The following is a 17,500-nucleotide window of genomic DNA, read 5'->3' on the forward strand; positions in this document are numbered from 1 at the left end:
ACGGAGGCGGAGCTAAGACGCAAGGAAGGGAAGCGAGTGAGGGAAAGGAGGAGTCAAGGAGGGGTATTGGGATGAGGCTCTGGAATCACAGCTGACTGCAGGAGAGAGGAAAACCATTTTAGAGTTTGGCTGCAGCTCTGTGATTGGCTGCTGGAGATTGAGGTGGAATGTAATTGGTTAAAGAGACGCCCGTGATGAGCTGATTATAAGCAGCTGCAGACTGAATGTATATATCCAGTCTTCCTGATAGAACTTGCGCTGAGCTTCATGTAACCCCGGTGGAAATGCAGTGAAATGAAAATCAGCTTGAAGGAAGTCCCCGTGTGACAGACAGATTCTACGTTCAAAAGCTCATCATGCACTCTTTTTTTTATCGTGCTGATAGTCATTATCGTCTCTTATCCTCATTTGTTGTTGGCGTTGACCTCCAGCTGGTGATAGCGGCGAACTGTTCCTGAGGCAGAGCTTCAGTTTTACAGCCGTGCAATAACAGTAAAAGTATACTGATGTTGTTTCGATGAACCGGACCACCTTTGTGATAAGCTAATTGGTAATTGGGCTGTTTGGCCATAATTGCTGATGTAACGTTTTATAATGGAGGAAAGATTCCAGGCCATCGAGATAACAATGAAGTTAATTATTAAGGTGTTTTATCTCAAAGGAAAAACAGCATTATTGGAGGAAACGCTGCTTATAACTAAATTAAATAAATGATATCGTAGATCTGTAATAACAATAATACATTTGATTTATCGAGGGCTTTTTAAGGTACTTAAAGAAACCTTAACTGGTCACATTAATCCAAACTGTGTGTGTGTGTGTGTGTGTGTGTGTGTGTGTGTGTGTGTGTGTGTGTGTGTGTGTGTGTGTGTGTGTGTGTGTGTGTGTGTGTGTGTGTGTGTGTGTGTGTGTGTGTGTGTGTGTGTGTGTGTGTGTGTGTGTGTGTGTGATGCAGAAAAAGCTAAATAACACACAAGGGGACGGGTGATAACCAGAAGAGCATGACATGAGACCTTTAAAGATTTGTGTTCAAGCCAAGCCAATAATAAAATAAAACGTCCTTGAAAGAATCTGTCACATTAGGATGTCCTTCCTCACTGCGTTGTAAAATTACACTCTTAACATGGGAACAGTTTAATGTTCCTTTATGGTGGAGATTCATGACATGTTACTTGTTAGACGCTTTTATTCAAAGAGACTTCCATACTAAATACTCTGGGCAATCCCCACAGGAGCAATTTGGGGTGAAGTGTCTCAGGGACACAACGACATGCTGACTGCAGTGGGGTTTGAACCTGTGACCCTCTCACCCCAACACCAACACACAACCCACTGCGCCACACGCCTCCCCACTCAAATACTATTCAAATACTTCCCACTCATTTTTCTTTTTTAAGTGCACATTAAAGTCTGTTTTATTCCCCGTTTGAGCGTTTCCCTGCGTCTCTCCCCAGATGACGGGCATCCCTCTGAACGTCTCCATCCGCCTGCAGCTCAACCTCTTCATGAAGACGGTGTCAGGAATCACGTAAGGAAATATTCCCCGATCCGCCATAACGCCATTAATGTGTGTTGTGTTTTTCATTTATGCATTGCTTAATATGACAATCTGGACACTTCCTGTTTGTATCACCCTCGGTTAACCCTGGGATGTTGCTGTTGTTGTTTTTCAGAGAAACTGGAAAGATCGCTGACGTGGTGATGCCCATGATCTGGTTTGAGGAGGTCAGTTTAACATTATTAAAATATAGTAAAAATCTATTATGAAGTGTATTTACATATAGATTTGTTACCATACACTAGGGGTTTCACAACTACCAATACTTACTAGTCGACTAGTCGTTACGTCATAATAAAGACACACAAAGAGAGGTTTACAACTGTATTTTATATTGGAACTCATACAGTAACATTAAACACTGCATTTTAATTTGTGTTACATGGCTGAGTAAATAACAAACAGTAACTGGACTCACCAAAATCGACAGCAAAAAACTCTTGTTTACATAAATGCCACGTAAATCCAGTGCGCAACACTTTATTCGCTGTCCTCCACGATAACGTCCACCTTTCCATATTTTTGGTTTGAACACCAACGCATCGACATGTGAGGGAAGGAGGCTTGACCGCTTTCGGGTGACAGTGTTGCCTGCCAGGGAAAAAACCCTCTCACTCGGGGTGCTTGTGGCTGGAATAGCCAGGTAGCTCCTCGAAAGCGGGGGAAGCGGTGCACGTTTTCTGCCCACCACTCCAGTGGATTATCCATTGTGGGGATATGCGGTGTCCGCTGGCAGTAATCCCGTAGCTCATCATCCGCATCACTGTTGACCCGTGTTTTCTTGCTGTTCGTTTGCCTCTGTTCAGTGCTGACGCCGGTCCGTTGCTCACTGGTGCTAGCATTACAGCTAGTGCTAGCTGTCGGCAGCGGGTGTCTCATCTTCAGATGGTTGCGCATAGCAGATGCATTTGTATTGTACTTCAGTACAGCTGTACACAACTGACACTTCACTGTGGAGTTGGTTACATCTTCGTTGAAGTACTGCCATACATAAGAATGTCGGACGTGTTTTGGAGCATTTTGCAGCACCTCGTTTACCTCCATTTTTTTCACGACTAGTTGACTAGTGCCTACAGCGCCGACTCGTGGTAAAGGTAGTCGACTAGTCGACTAGTCGATTAGTTGGTGAAACCCCTACCACACACATGTGCCCTTTAAACAAGAAGTATCCACTTTTTCCATCCCATGTTTTAATCATTGTTTTCCTTGTTTGTGTAATATTTGTGTTCAGAAAATGTTATATAAAAAGCATTTGATGCTAGCAGTTATTATATTAAATTTAATATTGAATAATCACTTTCTTGCACAATTAATATACAATTAATATTATATTTCTTACTGGAAATTTGTGATTCCACATGAAAATATATATTTTTAAACCTTATAATGCTATTTTATTTCTATTTCAGAAATATTTTGTATTGTTTATTTCTTGTGTCTTAGTTTCTCTCATGCACATTGCCTTGTTTTTATGCTGCTGCAACGCAAACGTTTCTTATAAGTACACGGTAACAAAAGTTTTTATATAAAATGTAAAAAATCAAGCGATAAGCATTGCATTATCTTAAAATATAATGTTGAATAAAAAATCGCGAGTCCTGGATCTTGAGTCGTGGCTGTGGTCCTGGATCATAAGTCCTGGATGGATATCCTCGTGGATTCAACTTCCTATTATACACACATGCATTTCCTAACATTTGGACTACCTATGTTGCAAATGTATTATCTTTTCAATTCACACACGGCATCTATTGCACGTCTGTCCGTCCTGGGAGAGGGATCCCTCCTCTGTTGCTCTCCCAAAGGTTTCTCCATGTTCCCCTTTAAGCTGTGGGGTTTCTCTGGAAGTGTTTCCTTGTATGATGTGAGGGTCTAAGGACAGAGGGTCTGAGGACAGAGGGTCTGAGGACAGAGGGTCTGAGGACAGAGGGTCTAAGGACAGAGGGTCTGAGGACAGAGGGTCTGAGGACAGAGGGTGTCGTATTGTCATACTGATATTCTGTACAAACTGTGAAGTCCACTGAGACAAATGTAACATTTGTGATATTGGGCTATATAAATAAACATTGATTGTTTGATTGATTGATTGATTGATAAACCTATGTTGCCTTAGTGTGACCCTGAGGCCCAGCATAATGTGTATGACGTGTTCTTTCCTCAGAGCGGGTACATCGACGGCCCGATCCTCTCCACCTTCCACACCAACCTGGTGGTCCTCCCTGCGGTCATGGAGTTCATGCAGTACGGCTTCATCGCGCTCGGCGTCGCCACCATCATCATCGCCTCGCTGATGCACCGCAAGTTCAAGGTAACGCTGAGACTAACCGGCACCCTGCTGTGACGCTTTCTAACTGCACGGGGCACGGCAACGCACAAGCGCATGGTCCCCCGCTAACGCAGAGGAAGAAAGAGCAAAAAACATTTGTGTAATAACTTGTAGTTTTTGAACCCGCTAGCGGACAGGAAGAGTTGTCTTGAATATGGGTACGAGACAACCTTAGTCTTTGAGTGAATTAAACCAGAAGAAGTTAGTGACGTTTGTCAACTGGGTTTTTCACTTTATTCTCAAATTTATAATGTCTTGAAATATCCAAACTTTTATTGAAACTAGAAAATATTATAGTTAATACTCAATGTATTTTGTCGCTTCAATTTCAGGACCTACTTCTTGAAATAATACTTTAACTTTATTTCTTAAATATTGCTTCATGATGATGACATTTCCTCATATTTATATATATGTTATATATTTACTTGTATTAATAAGTACACAACTCTTGTACTTTAGTAAAAGTAGAAGTACTCAGGTCTTGTACTTGAGTAAAAGTAGAAGTACTCAGATCTTGTACTTTAGTAAAAGTAGAAGTACTCAGATCTTGTACTTGAGTAAAAGTAGAAGTACTCAGGTCTTGTACTTGAGTAAAAGTAGAAGTACTCAGATCTTGTACTTGAGTTAAAGTAGAAGTACTCAGATCTTGTACTTTAGTAAAAGTAGAAGTACTCAGATCTTGTACTTGAGTAAAAGTAGAAGTACTCAGAGCTTGTACTTGAGTAAAAGTAGAAGTACTCAGGTCTTGTACTTGAGTAAAAGTAGAAGTACTCAGATTTTGTACTTGAGTTAAAGTAGAAGTACTCAGAACTTGTACTTGAGTTAAAGTAGAAGTACTCAGATCTTGTACTTGAGTAAAAGTAGAAGTACTCAGATCTTGTTCTTGAGTAAAAGTAGAAGTACTCAGATCTTGTACTTGACTAAAAGTAGAAGTACTCAGATCTTGTACTTGAGTAAAAGTAGAAGTACTCAGATCTTGTACTTGAGTAAAAGTAGAAGTACTCAGATCTTGTTCTTGAGTAAAAGTAGAAGTACTCAGAGCTTGTACTTGAGTAAAAGTAGAAGTACTCAGGTCTTGTACTTGAGTAAAAGTAGAAGTACTCAGATTTTGTACTTGAGTTAAAGTAGAAGTACTCAGATCTTGTACTTGAGTTAATAGAAGTACTCAGATCTTGTACTTGACTAAAAGTAGAAGTACTCAGATCTTGTACTTGAGTAAAAGTAGAAGTACTCAGATTTTGTACTTGAGTAAAAGTAGAAGTACTCAGATTTTGTACTTGAGTAAAAGTAGAAGTACTGATCAACTGAGTTCATTCATCCAAATCTGTGAAGTAACTAAAGGTATTAAATACATGTAGTGAAGTAGAAGTACACCATGTACCTCTGAACTACAGGAAACATGCTGGTATATTGATTTCCAATCAGCCAAACATTGCGTAAATCCTGATGAATTCCTGTGTGTTTGGAAAGCCTCACAGGTACAAACACAAAAGGTGTTTTTCCTCCATTTCTCCAGGCTTCTGTGAAACAGGATCGCACACTTTGTATCATCATATATATATATTTACAAGTTGGTTTTGATGTTTGCAGAGGGCTCGTACAAATGTGAAAATGACTTCCGAAGGACTGGACAACCCCGGGGTAAAACTGCCGGCTCCTAAAAAATCTATCAATGATTATCAATCAAATTTTAAGTTCATTTTATTTCACTGTGATTACACAAAGCGTGACATTTGGGGATCAGTTGATTTAAGTTTAGTTAATCTAATCAGTGCAGTTTGAATATTTTATCTATTTAACGTTTTTATTTTGAGGAATAACATTTTATTTATTGATTTTTAGCCACAATTTCGGAGATAACAATTATTTGAATAAAGTCTAATCAGTGCAGTATTAATATTTTATTTATTTCCTTTTTTAATTTAATTTGAGTAATTTAATTGATTGGTTTCACAATTTTGGAAACATCTTATGCATTTTTTTTTAAATTAAAAACTTATTTTAATTTGGAAAAATGCAAAAATCTGACCATATTTTATTTTTAATGATATTAAATAAAATATATTTTATATCCTACAAGTCTGACAGTACAAGCATTGTGGACATGACTTATTTCACATCACTTTTAAATATCTTTACAGCCTAAAAATGATTTAATTCAGTTAAAAAGCAAAGTTGCAGCTCAACTCATTCCTAATGTTAGATTTTAGAGCCTTTCCTGCATGATAATCAGTTCCTTCACAAAGCTGTGGACATCCCCTCTCTCTCTCCTCTCTCTCCTCGCTCCCCTCGCTCTCTCCCCTGGATTTAAACGTTGATGTTTAAACGGACGCAGCTAACCAATCACGTTACTGCACGGTAAAATAAGAAATCCTTTGCATGAACTCTGAACTCTGCACATCCACGATCTAAAATATTTACAGCTCCAGTTTTTCACTCCTTAATCAAACCCGCAGCTTCTTGTACATTTTATATTATTATTTCTTGGTATTGTCCGATTGGCTAATGTGTAAGGTGGTCTTTTAGGCGTCCTATAAAGAGTGGGCTAAAGGTGACCAAGACAAAAAGGAGAAATGTGACATAAATAATGCAGGTGGGTGAAAACACACAGGTATATTTATTTATTGTTAAGTTTCTCATTGTTTTTTTATTGTTCTTAATATTATTATATATTTTTTTCTACCATTTAATAATTTCTTGGTTTTTTTTCATCAATTTTTCTCGTTTATTTCTATTTTATTTTTTTGTAATTTCTTTCTCAGTTGTTTTAATTTTCTGTTTTTTTTGTAATCTATTTCCTTTTTTCTAATTTTCTCATTCATTTTTTTTCCAATGTATTTTTTTCTTGTTTTTATAATTTTAATTGTTTGTCTTTTTCATTCTTAATGACACAACTATAGAATTATAAAAATTAATAAAAATATACGTTTATAAATGCGCTTTAGTTAAGCCCCTTTCACACTGTCCCGAAATTGACACCAGATGGACACGGTAAAGGAAATGTTCAAATTCGGCTCTGATCGTAACAACATCGGGCCATTCGTGAGGGCATCTTAAGCCATCGTATGACCGCTGGTGGAGTTTCTCAGGCTCCGGCAGCAACTTCGTGAGCAGTGGCAAAATCTTTGGCATGCCAGCAAATTGCAGAAGGACCTTGCGAAGGTTCATTTTCGTGTTGAATTCGTGAGTCCATTTTGCCCTTCGTAAGGCCATCGTGAGGGCATCTTGTCAAATCGTGGCATCTTCGTCTTTACTTCGTGTGATCATCATTGCCATCGGGCATTTTTCGCCTCACGAAGACAATACGAAGGAAACAAGAAGCTGCCCGATTGTCTTAGGAAGGCAACACGACTACGTGAAGCCCTCGCGATGCCGTCGTGTAGCCATCGTGTTATAATACAATTTGTGTTCCGTGAAACTGAAAAGGATATTACATTGTTTTTGTTACTTTCGTTGCAGTTGTAAATATGTCTTAAATGTAATATAGGTTAACTTCCTGTTTTATTTAGATGCTTTTATTTTGAAGGTGAGTTTACGCTGTTGACAGGAAGTTGTTGTTGCTATGGAAACAACATGACGGAGTGTGTGGTTCGGGTGCCATCGCGTGGCCTTCTGTAGCCATCGAACTTGCTTCGGCTGTTGACCAAGTTCGGGGCCACCTTCGTGTGTCCGTCTGGACATTTACTCTAAGGACTGTTTTTAATTTCACCGTAACTGCGTGTGTCGTACATCTCTGGTCTTTGAACATTTCGACTGTTTTTGCAACGATGCTCATTTCTCAATTCTGTATTTTGCACTGAATGGATTAAAGTAATGTTATGTTGTTTATACAAAAGGAAACGGAACAGGTAGGGGTACATTTTACACTCTGTATCTTTGTGTCTTCTTTTATGTTTGCAGGTTAAGGAGCTGCACGACCCTTCAGTCGTTTGAGCTTTTATTTCAACGTTTTAACACTTCCTCAATCTTTCTTCTTCTGACACAGAGAAATGAAGGTGAAGATGGCTTCACAGCCGATGAAAACCCAAACACTTCAACTGGAGAGAAAGACCCTCTGCTACAGGACCACCACTGACACACACACACACACACACACTCTCACACACACACACACACACACACTCACACTCACACTCACACTCACACTCACACTCACACTCAGACACACACACACACACACACTAGTATCTTGAAACCCTAGGTGCTCGGCTCGTTGTATTTCAATGCAATATTTGTACTTTTCTGTAAAGTTTATGACGCTCTCACTTTCACTCCGATGAACGTCTTTGGGGGGTCGAGACTTCTTGTGTCTTTACGGCATAAAAAGGTGAAGATGTCGCCACTTTAAAACCACTTTTAATACTAAAAACGTTCACAAAGAAAAAAAAAAAAACACTATTTCCAGTGTTCTCACTTGTCTCCGCTCAGTGTTCGATGGTCTGAAGCATCTCAACGTGTTTTTGTATCGACGACAAGGGAACTACGGTGCAGAGAAGCTGTGGATTTTTACTACCAATGTGCCTTCATCAAGGAGAAAACACTGCTCTGTATTTCCTGTGCTTTGAGGACCTCAGAGTTTATTAAAAAATGCAGAATGAAACACTCCTCTGTGGATCAGGGAGTCGAGCAGAGCGCACACATTCCTGTTTGTTTACTACTGTCTTCTGTAAAGGTGTGAATGCATTTTCTTGACGTAAATTATGTGTAAAATATAAAGTGAATGACTGAAGAGAAACCTGGAGGTAATAAATGTGCCTTTTGTTTGAAATCTTGTGATTGAACGCGTGATTTCTGTTTCATCCGGGGGTCAAAGTGGCAGATATATGAAATGCTCCTTCTAATGTTCAGGTGTATATCAGCATGTAGTGTCTCTACTTTAAAGAGTCCTCTCCTGCTGATGTTCAGGTGTATATCAGTATGTAGTGTCTCTACTTTAAAGAGTCCTCTCCTGCTGATGTTCAGGTGTATATCAGTATGTAGTGTCTCTACTTTAAAGAGTCCTCTCCTGCTGATGTTCAGGTGTATATCAGTATGTAGTGTCTCTACTTTAAAGAGTCCTCTCCTGCTGATGTTCAGGTGTATATCAGTATGTAGTGTCTCTACTTTAAAGAGTCCTCTCCTGCTGATGTTCAGGTGTATATCAGTATGTAGTGTCTCTACTTTAAAGAGTCCTCTCCTGCTGATGTTCAGGTGTATATCAGTATGTAGTGTCTCTACTTTAAAGAGTCCTCTCCTGCTGATGTTCAGGTGTATATGAGTATGTAGTGTCTCTACTTTAAAGAGTCCTCTCCTGCTGATGTTCATTTATTTATTACACTTGCAAAAGAACACGGTTTTACAAGGCATTATTCATCTTATGTAAAATAAAAGAGAACAATTCAAATCACATTTCAATCAAATATTTGAGCATATTTTGACAAAATATTATATATATATATATTTTGCTTTTCACATGGTTTTGTACAGCTCTTTTACCACCTCACTGTGACCAGGTTCCATCAAAACAAAACCGTTGAAACCAATAATTGTTTGACAATTAACACGTAGTTCCTGCATGGAAAATGTATTAGTGAGGATAATTAGTAAATGTTAAATGTACATATATATTTTCTTAACCGTCAGCTGATGAAAAATAATTACAAAAAAGTCAAAAACCAGCTGGTATGTTGATCATGTACAGACAGTAAGGCCACACTGAGCACATCTCCAATGTACAGTTTGTATAAAGTCATAACATCACAGCAGCACTGATACAGCATCATGATTACATATAAATAAACATTGAATATTATCCAATCAACTGGAAGTAATTGTTTGAAATGGGGTCACATGAGGTATTTATTCATTCTCCTATATTACCTAACTCACATGTGTCAAACTCAAGGCCCGGGGGCCAAATCAGGCCCTTGGTGGATTTAATTTCGGCCCGCAGGATAATTTCTAATTACTGTTAGATCTGGCCCGCCGGTATATTGCACGCACACCTTCACTCCATCCTGAGGGTCTCCTCCATCTTTAAAGGTCCCCTATCGCAGTGGTTCCCAATCAAATAATTGATTAATTAATTTCAATAAAAATTCAAGTTAGTAGCTAATATAGGCATACAAACACAGAAATGTATAATTCTTTCTTTGATAGAAATGTTTCTTCTGCCCGTAAAGTGTCCAAACCGGGCTTTTCTGGATAAGTTTAAAACATAGTCATCGTCCATGCCGGTTTCAGTTGGATTATTTGTCACAGTTGCTCCGATCAGATCGGTCTCCTCCATTTTGTAGATTATTTACAACTTTTGAATCCACACAAACACATCGGCAGAATCCGGCTTACTTTGAGCATGTGTTTTAAACAATTTGATCCCTTTGTGAATTGGTTCCGTCCTTTAATTTCTTCATACAGCGGGAATCCAAATGAATGAATCCTGAGTCCAATAACCATCAAAGCCACTCCAATAGAGCTCCTTAATTACGCTTTCATCCTCCTTTAACAACATACTTCACATTCATCCAGTTTGTTACAGTAGTTGTAGCATTTTTTAGACCCCCCCCCCCCTTTGTGTGTGTGTGTGTGTGTGTGTGTGTGGGTGTGGGGGCGGCAACTTCCAACAGGAGTCATTTGGGGGGGCTCTTGGGAAAAAAGGTTGGGAACCCCTGCCCTATTGTACTCTTTTTAAAACCAGTAGAGGAAGCAAAGGACCAGCAACTTGTGTGTTATGTGATGAACAATTGCTATTTTTGTCAATGGAGTCAATGAACAAGCAATGAAACAAGTACAACTATAATGTACTTGTAACCAGGGTTACCGTTAGCCGGTAATTACCGGTTTTAGCTGGTAAAATTGAATAAAAACCGGTAAATTCAAAACCTGCCGGTCAAAATGTCCGATGCTCCGATCGATCGACCGATATTCACTCTTAATAGTTTGATCTGCGCTCTCTATAAAGGCCGATCAGGGGAGCTGGATCTGATCGATATGGACATAAACGCGAGTTCGCTTTGGAAAAAAGCGTCAGCTAAATGCAATGTAATGTAATGAGTGAAGTGTAACTGGACGCGAGAGAGAGATCAGATCAGCTGCTGCATAATCACCTGAAGCCCCGCCCACTGTTTAGTGCGCTGCATGAGAAACTGACGGGCTGTCAGGAGAGAGGGGAGAGAGAGGATCCGTTTCTCCCGTGTTATTATCCAAAGTTAATGTCAACTTTTGAATAATGTACTTCATCTACTCCAAGTAGTTTCTTTGAATGTAATAATTATTTTGTTTGTTTGTTGTTTGTGGAATCATTTATTGAAAAATGAATCTGAATTTTTCGATCTGTTACGATTATAAACTGAAGCAATATAAAAATGAGCCCCATTAACTGAGTTTTAAACATCAGCATATCCGGTCCTAGTCCGGTACTTACCTGCTAACGGAAACTCTGCTACACAATTCTTCTTCTTATTATTATTATTGAAACATGACCGGTAAGTTTCAAATTTGTCCGGTAAAATAAATTCTGTTCGGACATTTGACCGTTGTTTAGGTGGCAAGAATACATGTTGCTGCATTGCCTTCCTCTCCTGTCTGCTTCTCCATGACTGCTGTGTGCAGACTGCCCTCTACTGGAATCACACCAACACATATACCTCATGCAGCCCCTCAAATCAACCAATCTCCTTACATAGATGTCACTGAAATGCATAAAGCACTATGAGGTTTACTATAAAAACACATGAGGAAAATGCACGGAAAAACCTGAAACGTTGACTTTAATTAAATGCATATTATGTCGACAAATTCCACATAACTAGGTTATTTAAACCAATATTTTGTATACAGTTATGTGAAATCTGTTGACATACTATATTTAATTAAAGGCAGTGTGTGTGATTACATTGAACCAATAATATGATGATATTTGGTCCTCTCGTGCTCACCGCATGCTCAACAATGCGCTCAGATTACAGACCCAGTTAAACACAGAGACAGTTAAACAGGTACAATAACATTAAAATAACAGCTGTTGACATTGAAGTAGCATCGTTCCTCCTCGTGTAAACACACACATTTCAACACACACACATTTAAACACACACACATTTAAAGCTCTTCACGTGTTGTTCTTTCCTGCACAACTTTATTAATGTCTCGTCTTCTATATTTAACTGCCCTGCGACCTGCAGACTGGACCTGCTGCAGACACATTGTCCAAACAAGAGGCTAATGCTGAGCAACAGGTGGGACACACACACACACACACACACACACACACACACACACACACACACACACACACACACACACACACACACACACACACACACACACACACACACACACACACACACACACACACACACACACACACACACACACACACACACACACACACACACACACACACACACACACACACACACACACACACACACACACACACACACACACACTGTTGCCAGGGGGTAAAGGAGGCTCACGCTTTCCAAAACCAGCCCGAGAATGTTGGGGGTTGAGTGTCGCTCACATGTGTGTGTGTGTGTGTGTGTGTGTGTGTGTGTGTGTGTGTGTGTGTGTGTGTGTGTGTGTGTGTGTGTGTGTGTGTGTGTGTGTGTGTGTGTGTGTGTGTGTGTGTGTGTTTTCAAAAGTGCTGCACATCAGATGAAAACCCAAGCACGTCAACAGGAGAGAAGGACCCTCTACCACAAGACCACACACACACACACACACACACACACACACACACACACACACACACACACACACACACACACACACACACACACACACACACACACACACACACACACACACACACACACACACACACACACACACACACACACACACACACACACACACACACACACACACACACACACACACACACACACACACACCTCTTTACGGCATAAAAAGGTGAAGATTTCCAGAGTTCTCACTTGTCTCCGCTCAGTGTTCGTTGTTAGACCATCGAGACGTGTTTCCACAGTGTGTGTTTTCACTGTGTGTGTGTGTGTGTTTTCACCAGTGTTGGAATAAGAAGTTCTACACCGTCTTTATCTCGGCGGTCGTGGAAACGGCCGCCTCCAAACGACTGGCTCGGAAAATACTCATCTGAAGAAAACAAGAGAGTTAAGTTATAGATAGAATCATGAATGTATTGATCATAAAAACGTACCTAAAAAGTGTTATTAAAGGTGGGGTAGGTACGTTTGAGAAACCGGCTCGAGATACACTTATTGTTATATTCCATGGAATGCTCTTAACATCCTGATAGCAATGAATATCTGAAGTGCTTTGACAATAAATACATTAAAACATTTCATCAGTGGAAGCCTTAGTGCTGTACAAAGCACGACCAATCATCTGAGCCGGCTAAAGTAACTGGATGGCCTACCTGCCTGTCAGCCTTCCATCTGTGCACAAACTTATCTCGTGCCCTCATTGGTCATGTGCACGTTCGTGTGTGTTGGAGGAGGGGCTCTGTGAGGAAGTGGCAGATTTTTTCCGGTTGTATATTTTCAAATTCTAGCGCACTCCAGCTGGTTTCTCCAAAATGACCTACCCTAACTTATTTTAACAATGTGGTCACATGACTCCTGATGTTACTGCAGATCTGCTGTGAGCTAGCTAGCTAACGTAGCTAACCTTGTCAATTCAGATCTACTGACAAACAGTTATGAGACGACTAACTCTGAGACAGAGACAGTTGTTCTGCTTTATAATCCTGAACGTCACCATGCTGTGTGCGTCACTCTTTAGTGTCCCCTGGTCTCCCAGCTGTGTGCGTCACTCTTTAGTGTCCCCTGGTCTCCCAGCTGTGTGCGTCACTCTTTAGTTTCCCCTGGTCTCCCAGCTTTGTGCGTCACTCTTTAGTGTCCCCTGGTCTCCCAGCTGTGTGCGTCACCTTTTAGTGTCCCCTGGTCTCCCAGCTGTGTGCGTCACTCTTTAGTGTCCCCTGGTCTCCCAGCTGTGTGCGTCACTCTTTAGTGTCCCCTGGTCTCCCAGCTGTGTGCGTCACTCTTTAGTGTCCCCTGGTCTCCCAGCTGTGTGTGTCACTTTTTAGTGTCCCCTGGTGTCGCAGCTTTGTGCGTCACTCTTTAGTGTCCCCTGATCTCCCAGCTGTGTGCGTCACCTTTTAGTGTCCCCTGGTCTCCCAGCTGTGTGCGTCACTCTTTAGTGTCCCCTGGTCTCCCAGCTGTGTGTGTCACTTTTTAGTGTCCCCTGGTGTCGCAGCTTTCTGCGTCACTCTTTAGTGTCCCCTGATCTCCCAGCTGTGTGCGTCACCTTTTAGTGTCCCCTGGTCTCCCAGCTGTGTGCGTCACTCTTTAGTGTCCCCTGGTCTCCCAGCTGTGTGCGTCACTCTTTAGTGTCCCCTGGTCTCCCAGCTGTGTGCGTCACTCTTTAGTGTCCCCTGGTCTCCCAGTTGTGTGCGTCACTCTTTAGTGTCCCCTGGTCTCCCAGCTGTGTGCGTCACTCTTTAGCCTCCCCTGATCTCCCAGCTGTGTGCGTCACTCTTTAGTGTCCCCTGGTCTCCCAGCTGTGTGCGTCACTTTTTAGTGTCCCCTGGTGTCGCAGCTTTGTGCGTCACTCTTTAGTGTCCCCTGGTCTCCCAGCTGTGTGCGTCACCTTTTAGTGTCCCCTGGTCTCCCAGCTGTGTGTGTCACTCTTTAGTGTCCCCTGGTCTCCCAGCTGTGTGCATCACTCTTTAGTGTCCCCTGGTCTCCCAGCTGTGTGCGTCTCTCTTTAGTGTCCCCTGGTCTCCAGCTGTGTGCGTCACTCTTTAGTGTCCCCTGGTCTCCCAGCTGTATGCATCACTCTTTAGTGTCCCCTGGTCTCCCAGCTGTGAGCGTCACTCTTTAGTGTCCCCTGGTATCCCAGCTGTGTGTGTCACTTTTTAGTGTCCCCTGGTGTCGCAGCTTTGTGCGTCACTCTTTAGTGTCCCCTGGTCTCCCAGCTGTGTGCGTCACTCTTTAGCGTCCCCTGGTCTCCCAGCTGTGTGCATCACTTTTTAGTGTCCCCTGGTGTCGCAGCTTTGTGCGTCACTCTTTAGCGTCCCCTGGTCTCCCAGCTGTGTGCGTCACTCTTTAGCGTCCCCTGGTCTCCCAGCTGTGTGCGTCACTCTTTAGTGTCCCCTGGTCTCCAGCTGTGTGCTCCACTCTTTATTGTCCCCTGATCTCCCAGCTGTGTGTGTCACATTTTAGTGTCTCCTGGTGTCCCAGCTTTGTGCGTCTGTCTTTAGTGTCCCCTGTTCTCCCAGCTGTGTGCATCACTCTCTAGTGTCCCCTGGTCTCCAGCTGTGTGCGTCACTCTTTAGTGTCCCCTGGTGTCCCAGCTTTGTGCGTCACTCTTTAGTTTCCCCTGGTCTCCCAGCTGTGTGCGTCACTCTTTAGTGTCCCCTGGTCCCCAAGCTGTGTGCGTCACTCGTTAGTGTCCCCTGGTCTCCCAGCTGTGTGGGTCACTCTTTAGTGTCCCCTGGTGTCCCAGCTTTGTGCGTCACTCTTTAGTGTCCCCTGGTCTCCCAGCTGTGTGCGTCACTCTTTAGTGTCCCCTGGTCTCCCGGCTGTGTGCGTCACTCTTTAGTGTCCCCTGGTCTCCCAGTTGTGTGCGTCACTCTTTAGCCTCCCCTGGTCTCCCAGCTGTGTGCGTCACTTTTTAGTGTCCCCTGGTGTCGCAGCTTTGTGCATCACTCTTTAGTGTCCCCTGGTGTCGCAGCTTTGTGCGTCACCTTTTAGTTTCCCCTGGTCTCCCAGCTGTGTGCGTCACTCTTTAGTTTCCCCTGGTCTCCCAGCTGTGTGCGTCACCTTTTAGTGTCCCCTGGTCTCCCGGCTGTGTGTGTCACTCTTTAGTGTCCCCTGGTCTCCCATCTGTGTGCGTCACCTTTTAGTGTCCCCTGGTCTCCCGGCTGTGTGCGTCACTCTTTAGTGTCCCCTGGTCTCCCAGCTGTGTGCATCACTCTCTAGTGTCCCCTGGTCTCCAGCTGTGTGCGTCACTCTTTAGTGTCCCCTGGTCTCCAGCTGTGTGCGTCACTCTTTAGTGTCCCCTGGTCTCCGTTGTGTTTTGAGCTTCTGCAGTGTTTTGTATTTGCAGCGTTTGGTAAACTGCGCATGTTTCCTCAAGTTGCTGAATGTTCTCTAAATGCAACGATGCAATTAAATGGAAACTCTCTCAACTTGTATCTGACTCTCACCTGTGTTTGCATGTATCTCGGTGATTTTAGCTCCAGCTCTTCTTTACCCACAGTCGACGAACAGCAGCAAAACACCTGCTGGAAACCTGCTCTGAACCTGAGGATCAGACAGATTTCACAACGGATTAAAACAGGCAGGATTACACACACAGATTAGATGGAGACAAACACAGCTAGTCTTTTGGTTGTTAATACGATACGATAATACTTGAATGGTCAGATCAAGTCTGAAATGTGACTTGCATCCCAGCAGCTCCATGTGTAACATCAACAGACAAACATCAAGACTCAATACATGAAAAAAAAACACTAACATAACAGCAGGACCAGTGAGAGCTGCTCAGAGAGCCTTCAGCTGGATCTGATCTGGACTCAGCTCTGTGTTCACTGAGAGGACTGACTGGAGCACAAAGGATGCTTCAGGCTGACTTTAGAGATCTCCATCAGATGGTAGCAGTTCAGGTTCTCTCTCAGAGCACGCTTTGGGTCCCAGAGGATGCTGTTGGAGCCTCTCAGGTTATTATGTGTTAGAAAAATCTCCCTGGTCCCCGGCTTGAGCTTCAATCTCAGGATCCATGTATCTGTGATCCTCTCCAGAATGGAAGTAGTCATCACATACAGAGCATCAACTAGTTCCTGAACAGTGTCCTTCACATGCTACTACTACAATTACTTATACTACTACTACTACTACTACTACTACTACTACTACTACTACAACTACCTAGTACCTACACAACTACTACTACTACTACTACTACTACTACTACTACTACTACAACTACCTAGTACCTACACAACTACTACTACTACTACTACTACTACTACTACTACTACTACTACAACTACCTAGTACCTACAGAACTACTACTACTACTACTACTACTACTACAATTACTTATACTACTACTACTACTACTACTACTACTACTACTACTACTACAACTACCTAGTACCTACACAACTACTACTACTACTACTACTACTACTACTACTACTACTACTACTACTACCTAGTACCTACACAACTACTACTACTAGCTAGTACCTACACAACTACTACTACTACTACTACTACTACTACTACTACTACTAAAATTACTTATACTACTACTACTACTACTACTACTACCAATACAACTACTAGAAAAATCTCCCTGGTCCCCGGCTTGAGCTTGAACCTCAGGATCCATGTATCTGTGATCCTCTCCAGAATGGAAGGAGTCATCACATACAGAGCATCAACTAGTTCCTGAACAGTGTCCTTCACATGCTGATATCCAAGAGAGGGAGTTACACAGTCTCAAGATGGAGGAATAGAAATCAGTATTCAATGTTTACTTCAGATTAGCTCCACGTCAGAAATGATCATGCTTGTCACATGTCTCTCTCCATAGAGGCTGAGTCATCATGTTAATCACATAGCTATCATATGCCTCAAACA

The 17,500-nt window shown here is 42.1% G+C and overlaps 2 protein-coding genes across 5 annotated transcripts in view; one reads left to right on the forward strand and one right to left on the reverse strand.

Annotated features, from left to right (window-relative positions):
- The first annotated feature begins 48 nt into the window (after window positions 1-48).
- Window positions 49-8,655, forward strand: scarb1 (scavenger receptor class B, member 1). Of its 3 annotated transcripts, XM_079658981.1 has the most exons (7): window positions 53-550; window positions 1,455-1,528; window positions 1,674-1,725; window positions 3,720-3,866; window positions 5,478-5,528; window positions 6,414-6,480; window positions 7,873-8,655. In XM_079658981.1, exons 2-7 carry the CDS (start codon window positions 1,455-1,457, stop codon window positions 7,878-7,880), a joined length of 399 nt encoding a protein of 132 aa, XP_079515107.1. In that variant the 5' UTR covers window positions 53-550; the 3' UTR covers window positions 7,881-8,655. The 3 variants fall into 3 exon arrangements, with proteins under 3 accessions (XP_079515109.1, XP_079515107.1, XP_079515108.1); XM_079658983.1 differs by lacking the exon at window positions 5,478-5,528 and having other exon boundaries at window positions 49-550; XM_079658982.1 differs by lacking the exons at window positions 5,478-5,528; window positions 6,414-6,480 and having other exon boundaries at window positions 54-550.
- A 3,844-nt stretch (window positions 8,656-12,499) lies between these two features.
- tacr1b (tachykinin receptor 1b) overlaps window positions 12,500-17,500 on the reverse strand; it is an 11,888-nt gene continuing 6,887 nt past the window's right edge. For both annotated transcript variants that reach the window (XM_079659638.1, XM_079659639.1), the window contains 2 exons: window positions 16,057-16,153; window positions 12,500-12,980 (listed from right to left, as the gene is read on the reverse strand). In XM_079659638.1, coding sequence (XP_079515764.1) covers window positions 12,912-12,980; window positions 16,057-16,153 — 166 coding nt within the window. In that variant the 3' untranslated portion in view covers window positions 12,500-12,911. The remainder of the gene's footprint in view (window positions 12,981-16,056; window positions 16,154-17,500) is intronic.

The sequence above is a fragment of the Notothenia rossii genome (genome assembly GCF_949606895.1).
Source record: "Notothenia rossii genome assembly, chromosome: 11".
NCBI classification, from domain to species: domain Eukaryota; kingdom Metazoa; phylum Chordata; class Actinopteri; order Perciformes; family Nototheniidae; genus Notothenia; species Notothenia rossii.